We start from the raw sequence: 20691 nt of genomic DNA on the forward strand, positions 1-20691 counted from the left end.
TAGTTGGCTGCAGCAACAACAAAACCCAAACTCACTCAGGGAGGCTGAGGCAGGCAGATCGCTTGAGCCCAGGAGTTTGAGACCAGCTGGGCCACATGGTGAAACCCTGTATCTACAAAAAATTCAAAAAAAATTAGGCATGGTGGCACATGCCTGTGGTCCCAGCTACTCCAGAGGCTGAAGTGGGAGGATAACCTGAGCCCAAGGTGGTCAAGACTGCAATGAGCCGTGATCACAGCACTGCACTCCAGCTTGGGCAACAGAGGGAGACCCTGTCTCAAAAAAAAAAAAGCCCAAATAGCTTGGACAACATAGGGAGACCCTGTCTCAAAAAAAAAAGCTCAAATTCCCTACTAAGGTTTTAAACATCTACACATACACACTACATACACCTACACACACACATACCCTCCAGTGACCTAGCAGAAGTGGCAGAAGTGGATATACTCATTTCAAGACACAAATACTATCTGCCTCGGTTCCTAGCATTCCAAAAATGATATCCAGCATTCAGTCAAAAATTATGAGACATACCAAAAGAACAAGAGAAAAAAAACACTATCAAAGGACAAAGCAAGCAATGAGTAAGATGCAAAGATGACCAAGATGTTGGAACTATCAGGTCACTTAAATAACTATGACTAATATGCTAAAGGTTATAGTGGGAAAGATGAATAACACGAGAGAGACAGACAATGTGCATGAACAGATGGAGAATTTCAGCAGAGAGATGAAAACTACAAGAGACAGATGTGTGAGAAAGAAAAGTAACAGAAATGGAAAATGTTTTATATGTGTTCATCATTAGACTCAAGACACCACTGACGAATCAGTGAACTTGAATATAAGTCAATAAAAAATTTTCCAAACTGAAAGAGCAAGAGAAAAAACAAAAAGAAAATAAACAAACTACAGCTACACACATCATCATTGATGAATCTAAAAATTTATAATTTGGGGCAAAAAGGTAAATCACAGGAGAATAAAGACAGTACAATTCTATTTATATGAAGTCTAAAAACAGATAAAACTAAACAATATTATTTTGCATGCTTGCAATTAATATGTGCTAAAATCACAAAGAATCAAACCAGTATAGTGGGTTGGTTCCCTCTTTGGGTGAGGGAAGGAAATGAAATCCATAGGGCATTGTGTAGGCAGGAAGTGACAGGAAGCTTCCAAGGCAGTGATAATGTTCAATGTCTTAATCTAGGTGGCTACACAGACATTAACTTTATAAGTATTCATTGAAATATGCATATATGTTTTATATACTCTGTATTTTTAAATTAAAACTAAATTTAAAAATAATGTTAATAAAAAGCAGGGAGCTACAATCATGAACTAAGGCTATGAGTTTAAGATGTCAAATTATGCAGATAAAGAAAAAAGTTTAAGTCAATAATTGGAGAATTTTTAAATTTTTATTTGATACTTCCACATATTTAAATGCTTCCTGTAAAAGAGTCTGCATGAATTATTTTTCTTTTGCTCAGATGCTTGCTATTATATAGACAAAAATCTAAAAATTGAAAAGGGAACCAAGTTACTCAATTTTTTATGCCTCAATAACTAAATAAACATCTCTTTTTTTCTGAGAAGCTCCAAGGATGAAATTAATATTTTTGGTTAAAAAAAAAGAAAGAAAAAAATAACATTTGAATGAAGATTGTCATATAATAGTAAAAGTACTAGGAATTCTCTTTTATCAGCATAAGCTTTATGTAATTGTTAGTAATCGAATTACTTCCATTTTTGGACCTAATATAAGTATAAAGACTATTTCTGGGGGGTGATAGAAAAAAGTTTCTTACTCAATTTTGAATATTTTGATACATCAGAATTTAATAATTGATTCTTTAGTCATTCTTCTATTTCTGTATATGTAACTAAATTATTTTGGTATTGTGGTATAATTATTTCAGATATACAAGAATCCATTTGCAAAAACCCATCCATCAAAAATACTTTACAAATAATACCACTTCTGGTAAGTATTTGAAGAAGTTCTTTTTTTCTTTTTCTAGGAAACTTCTGATTTTATGTACATATCAATACAAGTAAGAACCCTGAATTAATATTAATATTTCTTGGGATTGGTTTATAGAGGTTTTCTCCTCAATCAGGTTTTTATTATAAGACCGTTTGTTAGAATTATGCCAATATCCTCTCATTTAAAAAAAATGTGAAAGGTCAGATTATGATTTTTTTTTAACATTTAGGCTCAGGGGTACATGTGCAGGTTTGTTAAATAGGTAAATTGTGTATCGCAGGGGTTTGATTTACAGATTATTTCACCACCCAGGTAATAAGCAGAGTACCTGATAGGTAGTTTTTCAATCCTCTCCTTCCTCCCATCCTCCATGGCCTCAATTGGGCCCCAGTGTCTGTTGTTCCCGTCTTTGTGTTCATGTGTACTCAATGTTTAGCTCCCACTTATAAGTGAGAAGGTGTGGTATTTGGTTTTCTGTTCCTGTATTAGTTTACTTAGGATTATGGCCTCCAGCTCTATCCATGTTGCTGCAAAGGACATGATCTTGGTCTTTTTTATGGCTGCATAGTATTCTATGGTTTACATATACCACATTTTCTCTATTCAGTCTACGATTGATGGGCATTTAGGTTGATTCCATGTCTTTGTGAATAGTGCTGCAATGAACATACCCCTGCATGTCTTTAAGATAGAATGATTTGCATTCCTTCAGGGTGTATACCCAATAATGGGACTGCTGGGTTGAATGGTACTTCTGTTTTAAGTTCTTTAAGAAGTCGCCACACTGCTTTCCACGATGACTGAAGTAATTTGCATTCCCACCAGCAGTGTATAAGAATTCCCTTTTCTCCGCAGCCTCACCAGTATCTGCTATTTTTTACTTTTTAATAATAGCTATTCTCACTGGTGTGAGATGTTATCTCATTGTGGTTTTGATTTGCATTTTTTAAATGATTAGTGATGTTGAGTTTTTTTCATATGTTTGTTGACATGTATGTCTTCCTTTGAAAAATGTCTGTTCATGTTCTTTGCCCACTTTTTAATGGGGTTGTTTTTTGCTTGTTAATTTGTTTTAGGTTCCTTATAGATTCTCAATATTAGGCCAGGCACAGTGGCTCACATCTGTAATCCCAGCACTTTGGGAGGCTGAGGCTGGCAGATCACCTGAGGTCAGTAGATTGAGACCAGCCTGGTGAAACCCTGTCTCTACTAAAAATACAAAAAATTAGCCAGGCGTGGTGGTGTGCACCTGTAGTCTCAAATACTCAGGAGGCTGAGGCAGGAGAATCGCTTGAATCTGGGAGGTGGAGGTTGCAGTGAGCCGAGATTGCGCCATTGCACTCCAGCCTGGGCGACAAGAGCAAAACTCTATCTCAAAAAGATTTTTTAAAAAGATTCCGGATGTTAGAACTTTGTCAGATGTGTAGTTTGCAAATATTGTCTCCCATTCTGTAGGCTGTCTGTTTACTCTATTGATGGTTTATTTTGCTGTGCAGAAGCTCTTTAGTCTAGTTAGGTTCCATTTGTCAATGTTTGCTTTTCTTGCGATTGCTTTTGGTGTCTTCATCATGAAATCTTTACTAGAGCCTATGTCTAGGATGGTGTTTCCTAGGTTATCTTCCAGGGTTCTTATAGTTTTAGGCATTATTTAAGTCTTTAATCCATCTTGAGTTGATTTTTGTATATGGCATAAGGAAGGGGTCCAGCTTCAGTCTTCTGCACATGGCTAGCCACTTATCTCAGCACCATTAATTGAATGGGGAATCCTTTCCCCATTGCTTGTTTTCGTCAACTTTGTTGAAGATCAGATGGTTATAGGAGTGCAACATTATTTCTGGGCTGTCTACAGAATATGAACATTTTTATATTCAGAGTATTTTCATCAGTCCCGGGAGCAGAAACAGGTATTAGTGTACCAATCTTCAAATAATTTTAGATGTGTATCCTAATTGAAAAACTGCTAAGAAGTGTACATCATTAAGGATCCATATCTCTTCTGTGTCTTGAGAGTTGTTTTATTTTTTTAATTATACTTTAAGTTCTGGGATACATGTACAGAACGTGCAGGTTTGTTACATAGGTCAACACGTGCCATGGTGGGTTGCTGCACCCATAAATCCGTCATCTACATTAGGTATTTCCCCTAATGCTCTCCCTCCCCTAGCTCCCCACCCCCGATAGGCCCTGGTGTGTAATGTTCCCCTCCCTGCGTCCATGTGTTCTCATTGTTCAACTCCCACTTATGAGTGAGAACATGCAGTGTTAAAACTAGACGTTACTGAATCTTTTTTTTATTTTTTGCCTTGGCACTGGATTCTGGTAAAAATGGTCTGAAACAGTACTTTTTAAACTTTAGTGTACTTTGTACCACCTACAGATCTTGGTAAATACATTTTCTAATGTAGTAGGTCTGGGATGTGAGTAGATAATACCAATGCTGCTAGCTAACTTTGAAACACAAGTTAGTTCTATGCGAAGCACTAACTTCACATAGAAACATAAACATGGATACACATTGGAATCACATGGAGAACTTTAAAAAATATTGATGCCTGGGTCGTACCTGAGAGCAGCTTCAGCATTTAGATATTTCTAAGCTCTCTGAAGAATTTGAATGGGAAGCGAAGGATGAGAAACACTGGTCTAGAAACAGTGATGACAAACAAGAAAGTCACCTACCCTTCTTGTTCCCCTGTCCTTTGTCCATCTGGGAGTTCTTGGGGAAGGGGATCAAAGTGTAGCCTGCACTGATGAGGAAAGCCAGTGAAGGAGTCAATCCAAGTACCCTCTCCCATTGACAGTACTGGACATACAGTGACAAATTCTTCTTTTGCTGGACTTCTCTTAGTCACCAATCTATCAATAAAACAGCAGTACTACATAAATGTTGAATTAACTGTTATAGTCAAGAAAGAGATTTATGAAACACTTTCATGTCTCAGTGACAAATTTTGCTTTGCTTCTCATTTGCAGTGTATAAATGGTCTTCCATTTCTTCTTTCGTTTATTAAATATTAAGTGCTGTCTATGTGCCAGAAACTTTGCTACATTCTAAGAATACATCATGAGCACAAAATAGCCAACTTTGCTAAGGCTAGGATTCACATTTCTAGGTTAGAAATTTTGGCCACAAAAGAAGGCAAAAGTGACCAGAAGCCATTATTGTTGGAAGATCTTGATTATGGTTAGTCAGTGATGGACAAATACAAAGGTGCCCAGCAACTCACTCCTCTCTAGTCAGTGATGGACAAATACAAAGGTGCCCAGCAACTCACTCCTCTCTACTCTGTAGCATCTTCATGACTACAGGCCCTGCTGGCCAACAGCAGCCCCGGGCCCACCACCTGTCTTCTTTTCTGAAGACCGTAGCTTCAGAAAAGCAGAGTCATTCCACATTCAGCAGTTTCCATAGATTTCCCCAGCAAGCTCCCCCTTCATAGTTCCACTTCAGCAGCTTGGGCATGCTTGGATTATCCGATTTCCCTGCAAGCTTCAATGTGTTTCCCACACCAGTGTTTCAAACAGCCTGCTTAGTCATCCTTTCTCTGATCCTGACTGGCACGCCACAGTAGAGCAGGCTACATTTTTATGCTTTGTCCCATATACTCTGATCCTTCAGTTTTCCTTTTCCAGACCCTCATTTTCCCAGCTCCTGTATTTGGCAAAATGTAATTCCTGTAATAAATACCTTAGTCCTATAATTCTTATAATGGCTTTGTTTTCCTGATGGGTACAGTCTGATAGAGGAAACATAAAAATAAGCAGTCTCTTATAAATCAGTGTAAAAAGCGCTAACTTCACAGGTATATGAACATATAGGAGATGAACAACATTCTGAATTCTGAGAAAAGCTTCAGAGTTAGCCAAATGAATATTATTTCAGAGACTGACAAGGAGAAAATAACTTCCCGGGACTAAATGAAACAGATTCATTACAAAGAGGGAGAGAGACAACTGGAGAGGGACACAGGGGCTAACATTCCCATAGGTTTCCTTCTGACGGGCCTAATGATGTGGGTTCCAGGCCCTTTCATCATTAGTTCCATTGGACATTGTTTTCACAAGAACTCCCGTTTCTGCTATACAACACTATAGAGATTTACTGGTAACAGAATTTATCTAGAAGAAAATTTTAAATAAAGAGCTTTAAATGCAGGTGCAAATAAATTAGAATTTATAATTTCACTTTGAACCCTGAATTTTTTTTTATTTTATTATTATTATTATTATTATTTTGAGACAGAATCTTGCTCTGTCACCCAGGCTGGAGTACAGTGGAGCGATCTGGGCTCACTGCAACCTCCGCTTCCCAGGTTCAAGTGATTCTTCTGCCTCAGCCTCCCGAGCAGCTGGGATTATAGGCACATGCCACCACGCCCAGCTAATTTTTGTATTTTCAGTAGAGACAGGGTTTTACCATATTGGCCAGGCTGGTCTTGAACTCCTGACTTCGTGATCTGCCCACCTCAGCCTCCCAAAGTGCTGGGATTACAGGCGTGAGCCACTGCGCCCAGCCTGAACCCTGAATTTTTAATGAAATTGTAAAATTGGACATTTTCAAAATGGGAATTTTATCTTTTAGAGGAGAAAGGTACTGATGCAAATAACATAAGGGTTGAGGTAAATAATCTGTAAAGTCCTCTCCAACCTTAAAATCATTACCTGGGAGAATGATGTCAGGATCTATTGAATATGCCACTATTTGACATACTAGCCTAGTTTGTGGCTGCACTGTTTCAGCATGTGTTTGCATGCTTGTTTCTTCTTTCTGATTTCCAGGAGAAGAGAGAAGATAGAACCAGCAGCTGCAGAGACAAGAGATAAATTCCAGCAGAATCCGTCTAAGAATACCTTTCATGTACTTCTCTAGGACTAGATGCATACCGTTTTGTCAAAACCAGTCATAGGAAAACATGTGAGCAACAACCCCTGTGAACATTTGTCCTAACTCAGATTTTGTGAGCAGTGAAGTTTAACAGAGCAGTGACATTTAACAAAGCAGTGAAGTTTAACAAAGTTCTGAGAATACCATGAAAGACATTATGCCTGCCTGAACAAAAAGCAGGACATAACCTAGCTCTGAATACATGCCACAGGGATGAAGCTTGTGAGTAGAGCAAACATTTTTCCACAGAATTCACAGTGCTCCCTTGTAATTTATAGATTCCATGTTGAAATATATGTTAAATAAAATTTCTGTTTATTAAACCTCTTTATTAAACCTCTAACTTACTGATAAGATGTTTATAAAGTATGGCATATTTTGATTTTTTAATTGCCCATTTCAGTGTAATAAATATTCCTAAAGTTACCACATCCCACAAAATGGCCCTTGGTAGCAGCAATAGAGCAAAAGTTACCTTTTTGTATGGTGAAGGGAGGCCTTCCTATGGCTGTACAATTATACATCGATTCTTCCAAATTTCATACATGGCACTTTGGCATACAGAAAAAACATGAAATTTTTCATTAAAATGTCATGAATCAAGCCAGGGCCATTGGCTTATGCCCAGTACTTTGCAGGCCGAGGTGGGCAGATGGCTTGAGCTCAGGAGTTCATGACCAGCCTGGGCAACCCTGGCTCTACAAAAAATATAAAAATTAACCAGGCATGGTGGCATGCACCCGTAGTCCCAGCTCCTTGGGGCCTGAAGCAAGAGGATTACTTAAGCCCAGGAGGATTACTTGAACCTGGGAGGTTGAGGCTATGGTGAGCTGTGTGTCGCCACTGCACACCAGCCTGGGTGACAGTGTGAGACCCGGTCTCAAAATTAAAAAAAAATTTAAAAAGGTAATGAATCAAAATTAGAAATTAAGAGTTTTAAGAAAACATGTTATGTGGTCTTTTATTAATAACACTACTAAATTTTGGTTCCTCCCCATAATTAGTTTTGCAACACTTGATGCAGTGAGAAATGCATTAACATGTTGAATGCCTACCATGTACCAGATTTTGTGCATATGTTTTTTATTTAATCTGACCAGTCACCCAAACCATGGGTATTTTTGTCTCCATTTTACAGATAAGAAACTGGAGGCTTAAAGAAGTTAAACTTACCCAAAGCCACATAGCTACCTACAGTGAGAGAATCAAGATTCAAACTCAGGTTTATCTGGTTCCAAAACCCATGCTCTTTCTGCCACACCTTGTTGGTAGAAATGGAAACTATTGGATGAAATGAGGGAAAACAGAAAATGAATTCACTTTTTCAATGAAGAAAATTAGTGAAAAAATTGACCTAATGAAGGAAACATTTGTGCTTTCCTATATTTTTAATTATAAGAGTAGGATTTAGGAAGGCAACAGAAAATTTAGTGCTTAGACTTTTAAATAGAAAGTTGTGTGCCCTTTTAGAAAATACTTGAGAATTTTTATACTATCAAGAAAAAATTATGTGAATTAATATGTAATTTATAAAATAACATTTCAATGGGGGTAAGCAGGCCAGAAGAGTGTGCCAAGTTGTTTCTGAATCATTCTAAGCACCTCAGATGAAAACTCACTTTTTAAAAAAAAAAAAAAAAAAAAAAAAAAAGACAAGGGTTTATATTCATGTACACTAGTAGTATATATGTACACAGCAGCATCCTGCATGCCAAACTAGCTTCACCGTTAATAATCCCTCACTTTAACACCTCTTAGGAACCAAAGAATGCCTCTACAGGCAAAAGATAGTTTAAAATAGTTAAAATCCAAAGTCGGAATAGGCCAAAAAAAAAAAAAAAAAAAAAAAAAGCCTAAATAGTAAGCTGGTGAAACAAGATAAGATTTGCATTTTATTAGAACTTGCACATTATGACATTGTCCTTTTATGAAACTGTGATATGACCAGAATTCTTATGCAATTCTGCCCATGGCTACTCCAGAATATTAGTAGATACAGGGTGGGTTCATTGAAAGTGACAAAAGTGGGAAGACAAAGAGTAAAGATCCCTTGTGAATTAAAGTGGAAGAGAATAGCACTTTGCATGCTATAAAAGTGAAAAGTGGAAATGTAATAAAAATAAAATTTTTTGGCTGGACACAGTGGCTCATGCCTGTAATTCCAGCACTTTGGAAGGTCGAGGCAGGATTGCTTGAGCCCAGGAGTTTGAGGCCAGCCTGGGCAATGCAGCAAGACCCCATCTCTATATAAAATATTAAAATGTTAACTGGGCATGGTGGCTCACACCTGTAATCCCAGCACTTTGGGAGGCCAAGGCAGGCAGGTCACGAGGTCAAAGGATGGAGACCATCCTGGCCAACATGGTGAGACCCTGTCTCTACTAAAAATACAAAAATTAGCTGGGGGTGGTGGCGTGCACCTGTAGTCCCAGCTACTCAGGAGGCTGAGGCAGGAGAATCACTTGAACCCTGGAGGCGGAGGTTGCAGTGAGCTGAGATTGCGCCACTGCACTCCAGCCTGGCAATAGAGCAAGACTCCGTCTCACAAGAGATAAATAAATAAAATAATAAATAAAAATGTTATTTTTTAAAAAATAACTTTTTTAATAATATAAGAAAGAAAAATGCCCTTTCACACTGAATCTTCAAGTTCTAAGGAAAATAAGAGTCTCCTTTCAAATGTGGAGAATTAAATTTGGAGGAAATCAAAGAAAGCATCACTTTCCTCAATGGAAAAACTTATGAAACTTATTAGACAGCGTAATCTCGGGCCGGGCATGCTGGCTCACACCTGTAATCCCAGCACTTTGGGAGGCTGAGGCAGGTGGATCGTTTGAGCTCAGGAATTCAAGACCAGCCTGGGTAACATGGCAAGATCCCATCTCTACTAAAAATACAAAAAAAAAAAAAAAGCTGGGCTTGGTGATGTGTGCCTGTGGTCCAAGATACTGGGGAGGCTGAGGTGGGAGGATCGCTTGAGCCCGGGGGGTAGAGGTTGCAGTGATCAGGCATCATGCCACTGCACTTCAGCCTGAATGATAGAGCGAGACCCTGTCTCAAAAAAAAAAAAAAAAAAGAGAGATAGTAGTCTCTTGGGCAAAAGGTATCAAATAACCGAAAGAAAAGTTTAAACACATTTGGGAGAGGCAGGGCGTCTAATAACTGGTCAGAAAAATTTACAGTCTTCATTTGAAAATTGGCATCAGGGAGGATTACCATGGCCTTATTTTAAATCCATGTTGCACCAGAATAACTATGTCTGTGTTTCTTATGAATGTTGAAGCTTTTTGCGAAAACTGTACTATAAACATATATAAATATACACACACTTACATGTATGTATTTTGATAGATATTACATGTACTAAATTTTGTCAATTTCATGTAATTTACCCTTTACAATAAAAATGATCAATTAAATGTATAACTAAATGTGATTTAGTTTTTATATCTCTGTAAATTTTTAATATAAAAATTCTCAAAATGTTTGAATCTTCTTTGACATTAAGAAAACTGACACTCATGAGCCACAATGCATGCACTAATTTAACTCTAATATACATGAAAATTCGCTTCAGAATTGCTAATCCACATACTTAGGAGAAACAAAGTACAGCATTTTTATTCTTTTCATGCCCAATCTTACTTATTCAGTCAACACACAGTTTTCCAAAGTTACTAAGGCCAGTTCCTTCCTTTCTACCACCTTCACTGTGGTGGGTTTTTGTTTTGTTTTTAAGAGTTGGGGGTCTCACTTTATCACCCAGGCTGGGGTGCAGTGGCACAGTCATAGCTCAGTGTGGCCTCGAACTCCTGGGCTCAAGAGATCCTCCCACCTCAGTCTCCTAGTATCTAGGACTAAAGGTATGCACCACAATGCCTGGCTTTTTTTTTTTTTTTTTTTTTTCTTTTTAGAGATGGGATCTCACTGTGTTGCCCAGACTAGACTGGAACCACTGGCCTCAAACCACTTTCCCATCTCAGCCTCCTGAGTCGCTAAGATTACAGGAGTGATAGTTTACCAAGTTTACTCATTTTAATACGGTTAGATTCATTTGTCACAATCTATATCCCACGTTGGATTCTTCCAACATCCTGGATGTTTTTCTTACTTGCATACAGTAAATTCACTCTTTGTAGAATTGTGTAGGTGTTGACATGCATAGCCTTGTATACCCACCACTACTGTACCAGGCGGAACAGCCCTATCATGCCAAAAATGCCTTCATACAGCCCTGAACAACCACTCATCTGGATTTTGTTTCTATTATTTTGCTTTTCCCAGAAAGGGGGAATACTAGAATAAAACTTGTGGTGCTGGATTGATGTTGGAGATATATAGAGAATTCTTATAATTTTATGTTGCTCAGCATCCATTTTGAATATAAGTTTAACTTTCTTATGCCAAAAGCAGGGCTCAGTCATCTTTGGCACAATTTCCAGTTCTACATTACACCTGGATGGCTCAAGCTGGTGGCCAGCGACAAGAACTTAGATGGATCTCTCCTGCCTAGCAGACTGGGCTCCCTGCTCTCCTGCCTCTCTTTAAATGGGCCATTTAGACATTTGCTTGTTAAAGTGGCCCATACTCCATTCCTTTAGACATGCTGCTAGACACACTTTCTCTCTGGCTCTTCCTTTCTGCCTTATATGACCCAGGGACAGAGGACTGCCCTCCTGACTCATTATTCCCTCCTTGCCCAGGATCTGTAAGTGAAAATCATTGAACTTACTCCTGTTGTGATGTACTGAATTTGTGCTTTCCATCTGAAGAACCAGGGGACACCAGGGAGAGCACAAGGTTGAACTCCTGGTGCCAAAGTGATGATCAGGCAGGCACAAAGTGGAAACAGATCAGACAAGAGCCACAAGGGCACCTGCCAGTATAAACAAGTTTCCCATGTGAGAGACCCCCAGTCAGGTCAGGCAACTAGGCCTTAGGCCATCCTCCAGGTAAAAGAAGTATCCCATGAAAGGCACACTGTAAACACCCACATCCATCTCCCCTTCATATCCTGTTGGGGTAGGGTTGCTAGCGACTCTGGTACTGGAACCCCAGTTTAGCTAGGGGCTCTCAAAATAAGGTACCGAGGCCAGGCACGATGGTTCATCCCTATGATCCCAACATTTTGGGAGGCTGAGGAAGGAGGATTGCTTGAGGCCAAAAGTTTGAAACAAACTTGTGCAACACAGCAAGACCCAGTCTCTATAAGAACTGAAATAAAACAGCCAGGCATGGTGGCATGTACCTGTAGTCCTAGCTACTTGAGAGACTGAGGCAGGAGGATCACTTGAGGCCAGAAGTTCGAGGCTACAGTGAGCCATGATTGCCCCACAGCACTCCAACCTGGGCAACAAAGTGAGACCCTGTCTCTAAACAATTTTTAAAATTTTAAAAACAACATATGAGCATAAATTCATGCTTTTAAAACTATAGATACAGATACATGGATACAGAAATATAGATATGTGTGTCTACATAGGTTAGTACATATGCATATATATGTCTTTGCTGACGGGATCTGACACACAGAAGACTTCGCACCGAGATCTTGGTTTCTAAATACCATTCTCTAATGAAAGGATTCAGGGCTTTTAGAGAAGTGATTGAATCCAGGGCTAGGGCAGGCAAAATACAAGATACAGAGTAAGGATGTACTAAATTAAATATAAATAAAAATGGGTTGGGCACAGGTGGCTCACGCCTGTAATCCCAGCACTTTGGGAGGCCGAGGCAGGCAGATCACCTGAGGTCAGGAGTTTGAGACCAGCCTGACCAACATGGAGAAACCCCATCTCTACTAAAAATAGAAAAAATTAGCCAGACGTGGTGGCAGGCACCTAATATCCCAGCTACTCGGGGAGGCTGAGGCAAGAGAATCGCTTGAACCCAGGAGGCAGAGGTTCCAGTGAGCCGAGATGGTGCCATTGTACCCCAGCCTGGGCAACAAGAGTAAAGGTCTGTCTCTAAATAAATAAATAAATAAATAAAATGGGGACATTCCAAAAAGACACAGGAGCCAACCTGACAGAGCTCTGGCCTGGGCAACAAGAGCAAAGCTCTGTCTCAAAATAAATAAATAACTACATGAATAAAATGGGGACATTCCAAAAAGACACAGGAGCCAACCTGACAGAGCTCCCCATGCCAAAGCTGGAACAATTTGAGCAACAAAATAAATAATGATAATATTCTGTTATAACCAAAAGAATAAAACAAATTACACCTGCCTACACTGATAATGAATAAATTATTGAATAAATAGATGAGGAAGAAGGAATGACTCTACAGTAGAATTCCAATTAATAAATGTAGAAGAAATTAGAGAAATATAAAAATCACCATTAGAAAACCACAATTAATTGTTGCAAGCAAGATCCACAAATGACTGCTAACATTTGTTAAAAACTTTAAGAAGAGGCCAGGTGCAGTGGCTCACGCCTGTAATCCCAGCACTTTGGGAGGATGAGGTGGGCGGATCACGAGGTCAGGAAATCAAGACCATCCTGGCTAACACAGTGAAACCCCATCTCTAGTAAAAATACAAAAAATTAGCCGGGCGTGGTGGCGGGCGCCTGTAGTCCCAGCTACTTGGTAGGCTGAGGCAGGAGAATGGCATGAACCCGGGAGGCGGAGCTTGCAGTGAGCCGAGATCGCGCCACTGCACTCCAGCCTGGGTGACAAAGCAAGACTCCATCTCAAAAAAAAAAACAAAAAAAAAAAACTTTAAGAAGAAACAGGATATTTATGGAGCCTCAAAGTATCTCCCACAAAATATGTATTAAATACAAAGAGGGGAAAAAAAGTAATTTTACGGTACAGAAATCTAGTTGATATCACCTGAACCAAATGATCAAGGTTAAAATTACTAAGAAAAAGACACGTCAATATCATGTTGTACCTCCTGATATAATGTGATATGATGCACTGAGAAGATTACATCGCCTCTGCTGTATTCTTCCCAGAACTCAGTTTAATCAAGACAGAAACATCACACAAACTCAAACTGAGGGACGTTCCAAACATGTCAACATCATGAAAGAGAAGGAAAGATGGAGACTGTTACAGATCTGAGGAGACAAAAGCACATGACCACAAAATGTTTCATAATATCTTTGATTGGACCCTGAAACAGAATAAGGATATTCATTTTAAAAAGAATGGTAGAATTCTAATAAAGTCTGTCACTTGTTAATAGTGTTATATACAAGGCCGGGCGCGGTGGCTCAAGCCTGTAATCCCAGCACTTTGGGAGGCCGAGACGGGTGGATCACGAGGTCAGGAGATCGAGACCATCCTGGCGAACACAGTGAAACCCCGTCTCTACTAAAAATACAAAAAACTAGCCGGGCGAGGTGGCGGGCGCCTGTAGTCCCAGCTACTCGGGAGGCTGAGGCAGGAGAATGGCCTAAACCCGGGAGGCGGAGCTTGCAGTGAGCCGAGATCCGGCCACTGCACTCCAGCCTGGGTGACAGAGTGAGACTCCGCCTCAAAAAAAAAAAAAAATAGTGTTATATACAAATATTAGTTTCTTAGTTTTGATAACTGTACCTGGTTATGCAGGATGTTAACATTAGAGAAAGCTGTGTAACAGAAACTCTTTGTGTCATTATGGCCACTCTTCTGTAAGTCTAAAGTTATTTCAAAATAACAAGTTAAAATTTTTTTAATTCTCAAAATTTTTTAAATCTTTTGTTATACTACATGTCCCAATTTGGGGTTTGGAGCAAATATCACTATAATTATATAAAACATTAAAACATATATTGAGTAGTTTTAAATGTGTTTTTTATATATATATATATATATATTACTTGATATAGATTATACAGGGTAATGTTCTTGCCCACAGGAGTTAATAATTTAGACAGTCTGTTTCAAAACCCCATTCCAAGCCCAATATCAATGATACTGAAGAAAAGAAATTTCCATCTCATCAAAGTAGTGAAAGAGCCTCAAGGTGCTTGCTACTGCAGCAATATTTCCTACTGCTTCTGCAGTGGCTGGAAAGATGATGAACTCTGTGGATGGATGGGTGGGTTCGTTTGTTCTCGCCCTGCTATAAGGAAATACCTGAAACTGGGTCATTTATAAAGAAAAAAGGTTTAATTGGCTCGTGTTTCCACGGGCTGCACAGGAAGCATGATCTGGCATCTGCTTGGCTTCTGCGGAGGCCTCAGGGAACTTTCAATCATGGCAGAAGGCAAAGGGGAAGCAGATACATCTTATGTAGTAGGAGCAGGAGAGAGAGGACAAAGGTGCCACACACTTTTAAACAACCGGATGTCATGATAACTCACTATCGTGAAGACAGCACCAAGGGAGGGTGGTGTTAAACCATGAGAAACCGCCTCCGTGATCCAATCGCCTCCCACCAGGCCCCACCTCCAGCACTGGGGATTACAATTCAACACGAGATTTGGGTGGGGACACAGATCCAAACCCTATCAATGGGGAAACAGTCTGGGAGACTTTTTGAGGCCCATCCAGTTGTCCCTGACCCGCAGCATCCCACAGGGGAGGCTTCACCACCAAGGTTTTTACAGTCACAAGCACTCGTTTGCTTATGGTATATATCTTATCAAAATGACAAAAATACTCCTTTTTATTGCCACAATGGAAGAAAAAAAAACCGTTAAGGGCTGTTTATTTGAAACAGAAAAATATCTACATGCCAAGAAAAAAAAAGATTTTATCTTGCAATAAAGACCTTTTCCTGTAACAACAGCTAATGTTTGTGGAAAGCTTACAATATGCCAAGTCTTGTGCAAAGCTCTTTATATGCAGGATTTCATCTAATCCCCCTAGGAACCCAAAGAAGTATTATTATTATGTCCATATTCAAATAAGGGAACTGAGGTGTTGCAAGGTTAAGTAATGTGCCCAAGGTTGCAAAGGTGGGGAAAGATATATATCCAAGAATCAAACCAAAGTCTATCTGTCCTTACAAGTGACTTAACCTCTATCATGTACAACCAGCTTCCTTTTTTGAGACAGAGTCTCACTCTGTCATCCAGGCTGGAGTGCCGAGGCACCATCTTGGCTCACTGCAACTTCCACTGCCCAAGTTCAAGTGATTCTCCTGCCTCAGTCTTCCGAGTAGCTGGAATTACAGGCACCCACTACCATGTCTGGCTAATTTTTGTATTTTTAGTAGAGACAGGGTTTCACTATGTTGGCCAGGCTGGTCTCAAACTCCTGACCTCAAGTGATCTGCCCACCTCGGCCTCCAAAAGTGCTAGGATTATAGATGTGAGCCACTGCGCCCAGCCAAGGTTTCTTTTCAGAGCAGAATTTTCCAGATAATTATGACTATAGGCTTATTTACAAGATTTAGAATTAGCTAAAAATATTTTTTCAACTTTTTACAAACATGACTAAGGTGAACATATAACGAAAATTGTATAAACAAATGCATATACCAATTGGGTGGAGAATTGTTTAATTTGCCATATGAGCACTTAGGACATACTGAAACTTCAAATCTTTTAAGCTTTTATAGACTACCAGTGGAATGTACTAGGAACCCTGTCTTTTTTTTTTTTTTTTTTTTTTTTTTTGAGACGGAATTTCACTCTTATCTCCCAGGCTGGAGTGCAATGGTGCGATCTTGGCTCACTGCAACCTCCACCTCCCAGTTTCAAGCAATTCTCCTGCCTCAGCCTCCATAGTAGCTAGGATTACAGGCATGCACCGCCACACCTGACTAATTTTGTATTTTTAGTAGAGATGGGGTGTCACCATGTTGGCCAGGCCGGTCTCGAACTCCTGCCCTCAGGTGGTCTGTCCACCTTGGCCTCCCTAAGTGCTGGGATTACAGGTGTGAGCCACTGCACCCGGCTGGCACCCTGTCTTCTTAATACCAAAGGTGTCAGCATCATTAGCTGCTAGCCAAATGGCAAATAAAACTGCTTTACGTACTTGGCCAAGTAAATATTGCAAAAGTAAGGAAGGGATGGAATAATAAAAGTTAGTCTTAGCTATTGTATTCCTAAAGTAAATATCATCTTGCAAGTCATCATGGGGGAAATAACTAGGGAAACCTACATCATCCTGCAGAATTCCCCTCCCCTTTCATATTCAGTAAAGCCTAACCCTCCCTCACCATCAATAAGTCAAACAGTCTGTCGTTGGTTTGCTTTGGCAGTTGAATAGCTGCTATGTTAGTGGCATATACAAAATGAGAGGGTAGAAGATCAATTGAGAGATTACATAACAAAGAAATTCATTACAGTATCTCTTTATAGCACTTCTATTTGCTCATTGACTAAATATTTATGTTAAGCACTGTCTATGTGCCAGGCATTATACCCCAGCTACAGAAAAAAAAAAAAAAAAATGAATGATATATTCCCTGCCCTCCAGTGGTTCAGTTTCCTGGGGGAATGAGACATAAGCAATCAACTGTAATAGGGCTGAACTTGACCCAGAAGGAGTCAAGTGGAGAAAGCACATATTTTTTTCTGTCTGGGAAAGTCAGGATATTGGGGCTTAGAGTATAAGTGGCGGTTCACCAGGCGAAGAGGGACACAAAAAATATTCCAGGAAGACAGAAGAGTGTGTTCAAGGTGACTACAAGTAGCTCAGCATGATTGCAGTTCAGGTTGCAAGTTGGGGAGTGGCAGGATATGAGGCTCGAAAGGCAAACATAAGCCCAAACGACATGCATAACTGCCTTGTAATATCACACTTACCTTCTCACTGCATTCTAGAACATGGCTTATTCATCAATGTCTCCCTAACTCAATGTGTGCCATGTAATAGATCCTCAAATAACAGTACATTAACAGCCCGACAATCTTTTTAAATGTAATTTTGTGTCTATCATAATCAGTTGTAAAACTAGGTCAACTTGTGTTAAGCTGTTAGTTGGCCTTTTTTAAAACTAATGTAATGACTGCCCTCTAGTGGTTTTAAAACAATAAACTTTTCTATCGGTCAATGCCAGTAGCTTTCACTCTTTTGAATAAGAAAACTAAGGGATGCCCTTTGATATTTTTATATTGTATTGTATTTTTAAAACAATGTTGGTTACAAGGAATAATGTATCTTCACCCACTGATAGCTTGCCATCCAGTTTGACAATCAGTGGTCTCTGACAACACTTGGTTTAATATATTAACTATGTCACATAGACTATGGTTTATGATTTAATTTATTCTGAAAGTAGATATGATTTAACTTTTTCTGAAATAGTAGGCTGCTTAAGTTTAACAATACAGATAATATAAATAATACAAATAAAATTCCCCATACACTAATACTAATCATACCTACCAAATATGTTACCTTTTCTATTAATAACTTATGTACATTTCACATGTATTATCTCAAAAAAGTATCTACAACAAAACCTGTGTTTACTTTCATTCTTCAGAGTTACAGAATGAATTTCCTCAGGCATAACAAGACTTACAATAAAGTTATGAACTACAGCTTATTACTGTAATAGGACAAATAAGAAAACACTGTGTAAGATGATAAACAGGGAAACTGTTAAATTATGGTACATTTATATGATGACTGCTACACAACCATTAAAATTATATATTCAAAGAATATTTAATGAATTAAAGAAATAGCAATGATTTGTTGCTAAGTGAAAATAGAGGGACCTGGAGCTATACTTAGAGGGTCTCAACCATGGGAGGAAATAAACACATCGAGAAAGAAAAGCCAGGAAATTAATGCAATCGAATATCAGTAGTGGTTTCGCTGAAGTAGGATTCCAGGTGATTTTCCTTTTTCCTTAATTTTTTTTTATATTTTTCACACTATCTACATTGTGTATGTGTAACTTTAGAGAAGTCCAAAAAAATTAAAAGCAAATGAAATTGTCTCCTTTGTTAAAAGTGTACACATGAAAGAGAAAGAATGCCCCTCAAAGTCTGCCTTTCCAGATGTCCTGTGTAGCTGAATTACAGACCCTGTAATAGATTTTCTATACTGGAGGATGAGTTTGCTTGTCACAAAAGCATCTTCCAGGGTATTCCTTATCTACAAATATTCTTAAAAGGGCCTGCTGGACCTTCAGAATCAGAAGATGAATAAGTATAATTTTGTGTTATCTCCTATATATAAATAGCAGTCAAACAAACTCTCCAAGAACTTTCCCTTGGGAAGGTTACATCAGTCTGAGTTTTGTTCCATTGGATGGCCCTTTTTTTTTTTTTTTTTTAAGAGATGGGGTCTTGCCATGTTGCCCAGGCTAGTCTCAAACTCCTGGGCTCAAGCAATCTTTCTGCCATCCAGGCCAGGCACAGTGGCACTTTTGACTGCAAAGTATGACAGCACTAAGAGTATTGCACTACAGAATGGTAAATATGATATGCAATTTTATGTTAATTTATATTAAAAGGTTGCCAAAGTTACCAATGTTGCTTTTATTTCCTAAAATGGATTATGTCCTAAACAATATTTATGAACACCTAAAATACCCATTAAAAATCTCTTCTGTTTTTAATATTTTATCCTCATATTTTATTGTATATGCAGTAGTTGTCATAATGCCTTTCTTCTAGAGATTTTTTACAATGCCTTAGTAGAAAGCTTTCCAAGAATTTCAAATAATTTTAAAGAAAGAAATTTATACATCATCCACTCCATCTAACTCTTCATATTAAAGATGAAATCCAAGTACTTTTTAAATGGCATTGGTTAAAGTTTCCAATGTCCATGGAAATAAAACTAGTATTTTGCCTTTTTGGTTTCTCCAGCTCAGCAAAGAAAGAACAAAAAAAAAATTTGCAGAAAGTGAGAACTTTGTAAGCGACTGCATTGATCAGAAATCAATTCAAAGCTATGTAATACGTATTCACTCAATACAACTTTATTGAGTACCTCTTAAATCGTCTCTATGCTTGAGACTAGGGACTCCAATAGAGATCAAATAGAATCCCACTAATCAAAAACATTTAGCCTATGAAATCTCAAAGACCATTAAACAGGTAATTACAGCAAAGTGTGACAAGGAGTGAATACAGATTATAATGAGATTGTCTAGAAGGGCCATCTAATCCAGGACTTGGGCTGTGAAGGCAGGCTTTCTGGAAAATGTGACTATAAAGTGAGGGGTGAAAGATGGGTTAGACAAGCAAGGATGGAAGAGGATGTAATTTCAGGCATTAGAAACAGCATGTGTCAAACTCAGCCTGCTTTGCCCTTACTTCATAAATCTTCCAAATCTAGCAGGGCTTTCAGGCAAGAGAGCAATTGGAAGCACACTTTTATTATACCTCTGCTCTTTCCTGAAGCCCTACTTAAATCACAATTAAGGATTAAAAAGGAGAGATACCGGCCAGGAAGAGATACCAGCCAGGCCCGGTGGGTCATGCCTGTAATCTCAGCACGTGGGGAGGCTGAGGTAGACAGATCACCTGAGATCAGGAGTTTGAGACCATCCTGGCCAATATGGTGAAATCCCGTCTCTACTGAAAATACAAAAAAATTATCCAGGCATGGTGGCGGGCACCTGTAATCCCAGCTACTCGAGAGGCTGAGGCAGGAGACTCGCCTGGACCCGGGAGGCAGAGGTTGCAGTGAGCCGAGATCGCGCAACTGCACTCCAGCCTGGGCGACAGAGTGAGACTCCGTCTCAAAAAAAAAAAAAAAAAAAAAAACAAGAGAGAGAGAGATACCCTAGATGTCTCAACTGTTGTAAATAGTAATAAAATAAAAGGAGGGAATACAAGACAAAGAGAAAAGAAGGGAAGACAGCGCCAAAACGTGGAAAGTTAGAAAGCAGGTGATGAAGTGGTAACTGATTTAGATAATCAAAGAAAGCTAAAACCTATGCTGGCAATAGGAGAAGCCT

General features: G+C 39.0%; 1 protein-coding gene across 2 annotated transcripts in view; it reads left to right on the plus strand.

The window, feature by feature from the left end:
• Positions 1–7202, plus strand: part of CEP126 (centrosomal protein 126) — an 80486-nt gene extending 73284 nt beyond the window's left edge. Inside the window, exons 10-11 of one of the 2 annotated variants that reach the window (XM_010363504.2) lie at positions 1926–1990; positions 6773–7202. In XM_010363504.2, coding sequence (XP_010361806.1) covers positions 1926–1990; positions 6773–6817 — 110 coding nt within the window. In that variant the 3' untranslated portion in view covers positions 6818–7202. The remainder of the gene's footprint in view (positions 1–1925; positions 1991–6772) is intronic. The other variant, XM_030919024.1, reaches the window with a different exon arrangement.
• Positions 7203–20691: the final 13489 nt, after the last annotated feature.

Source organism: Rhinopithecus roxellana, chromosome 15 (assembly GCF_007565055.1).
Source record: "Rhinopithecus roxellana isolate Shanxi Qingling chromosome 15, ASM756505v1, whole genome shotgun sequence".
In the NCBI taxonomy this organism is placed as follows: Eukaryota; Metazoa; Chordata; class Mammalia; order Primates; family Cercopithecidae; genus Rhinopithecus; species Rhinopithecus roxellana.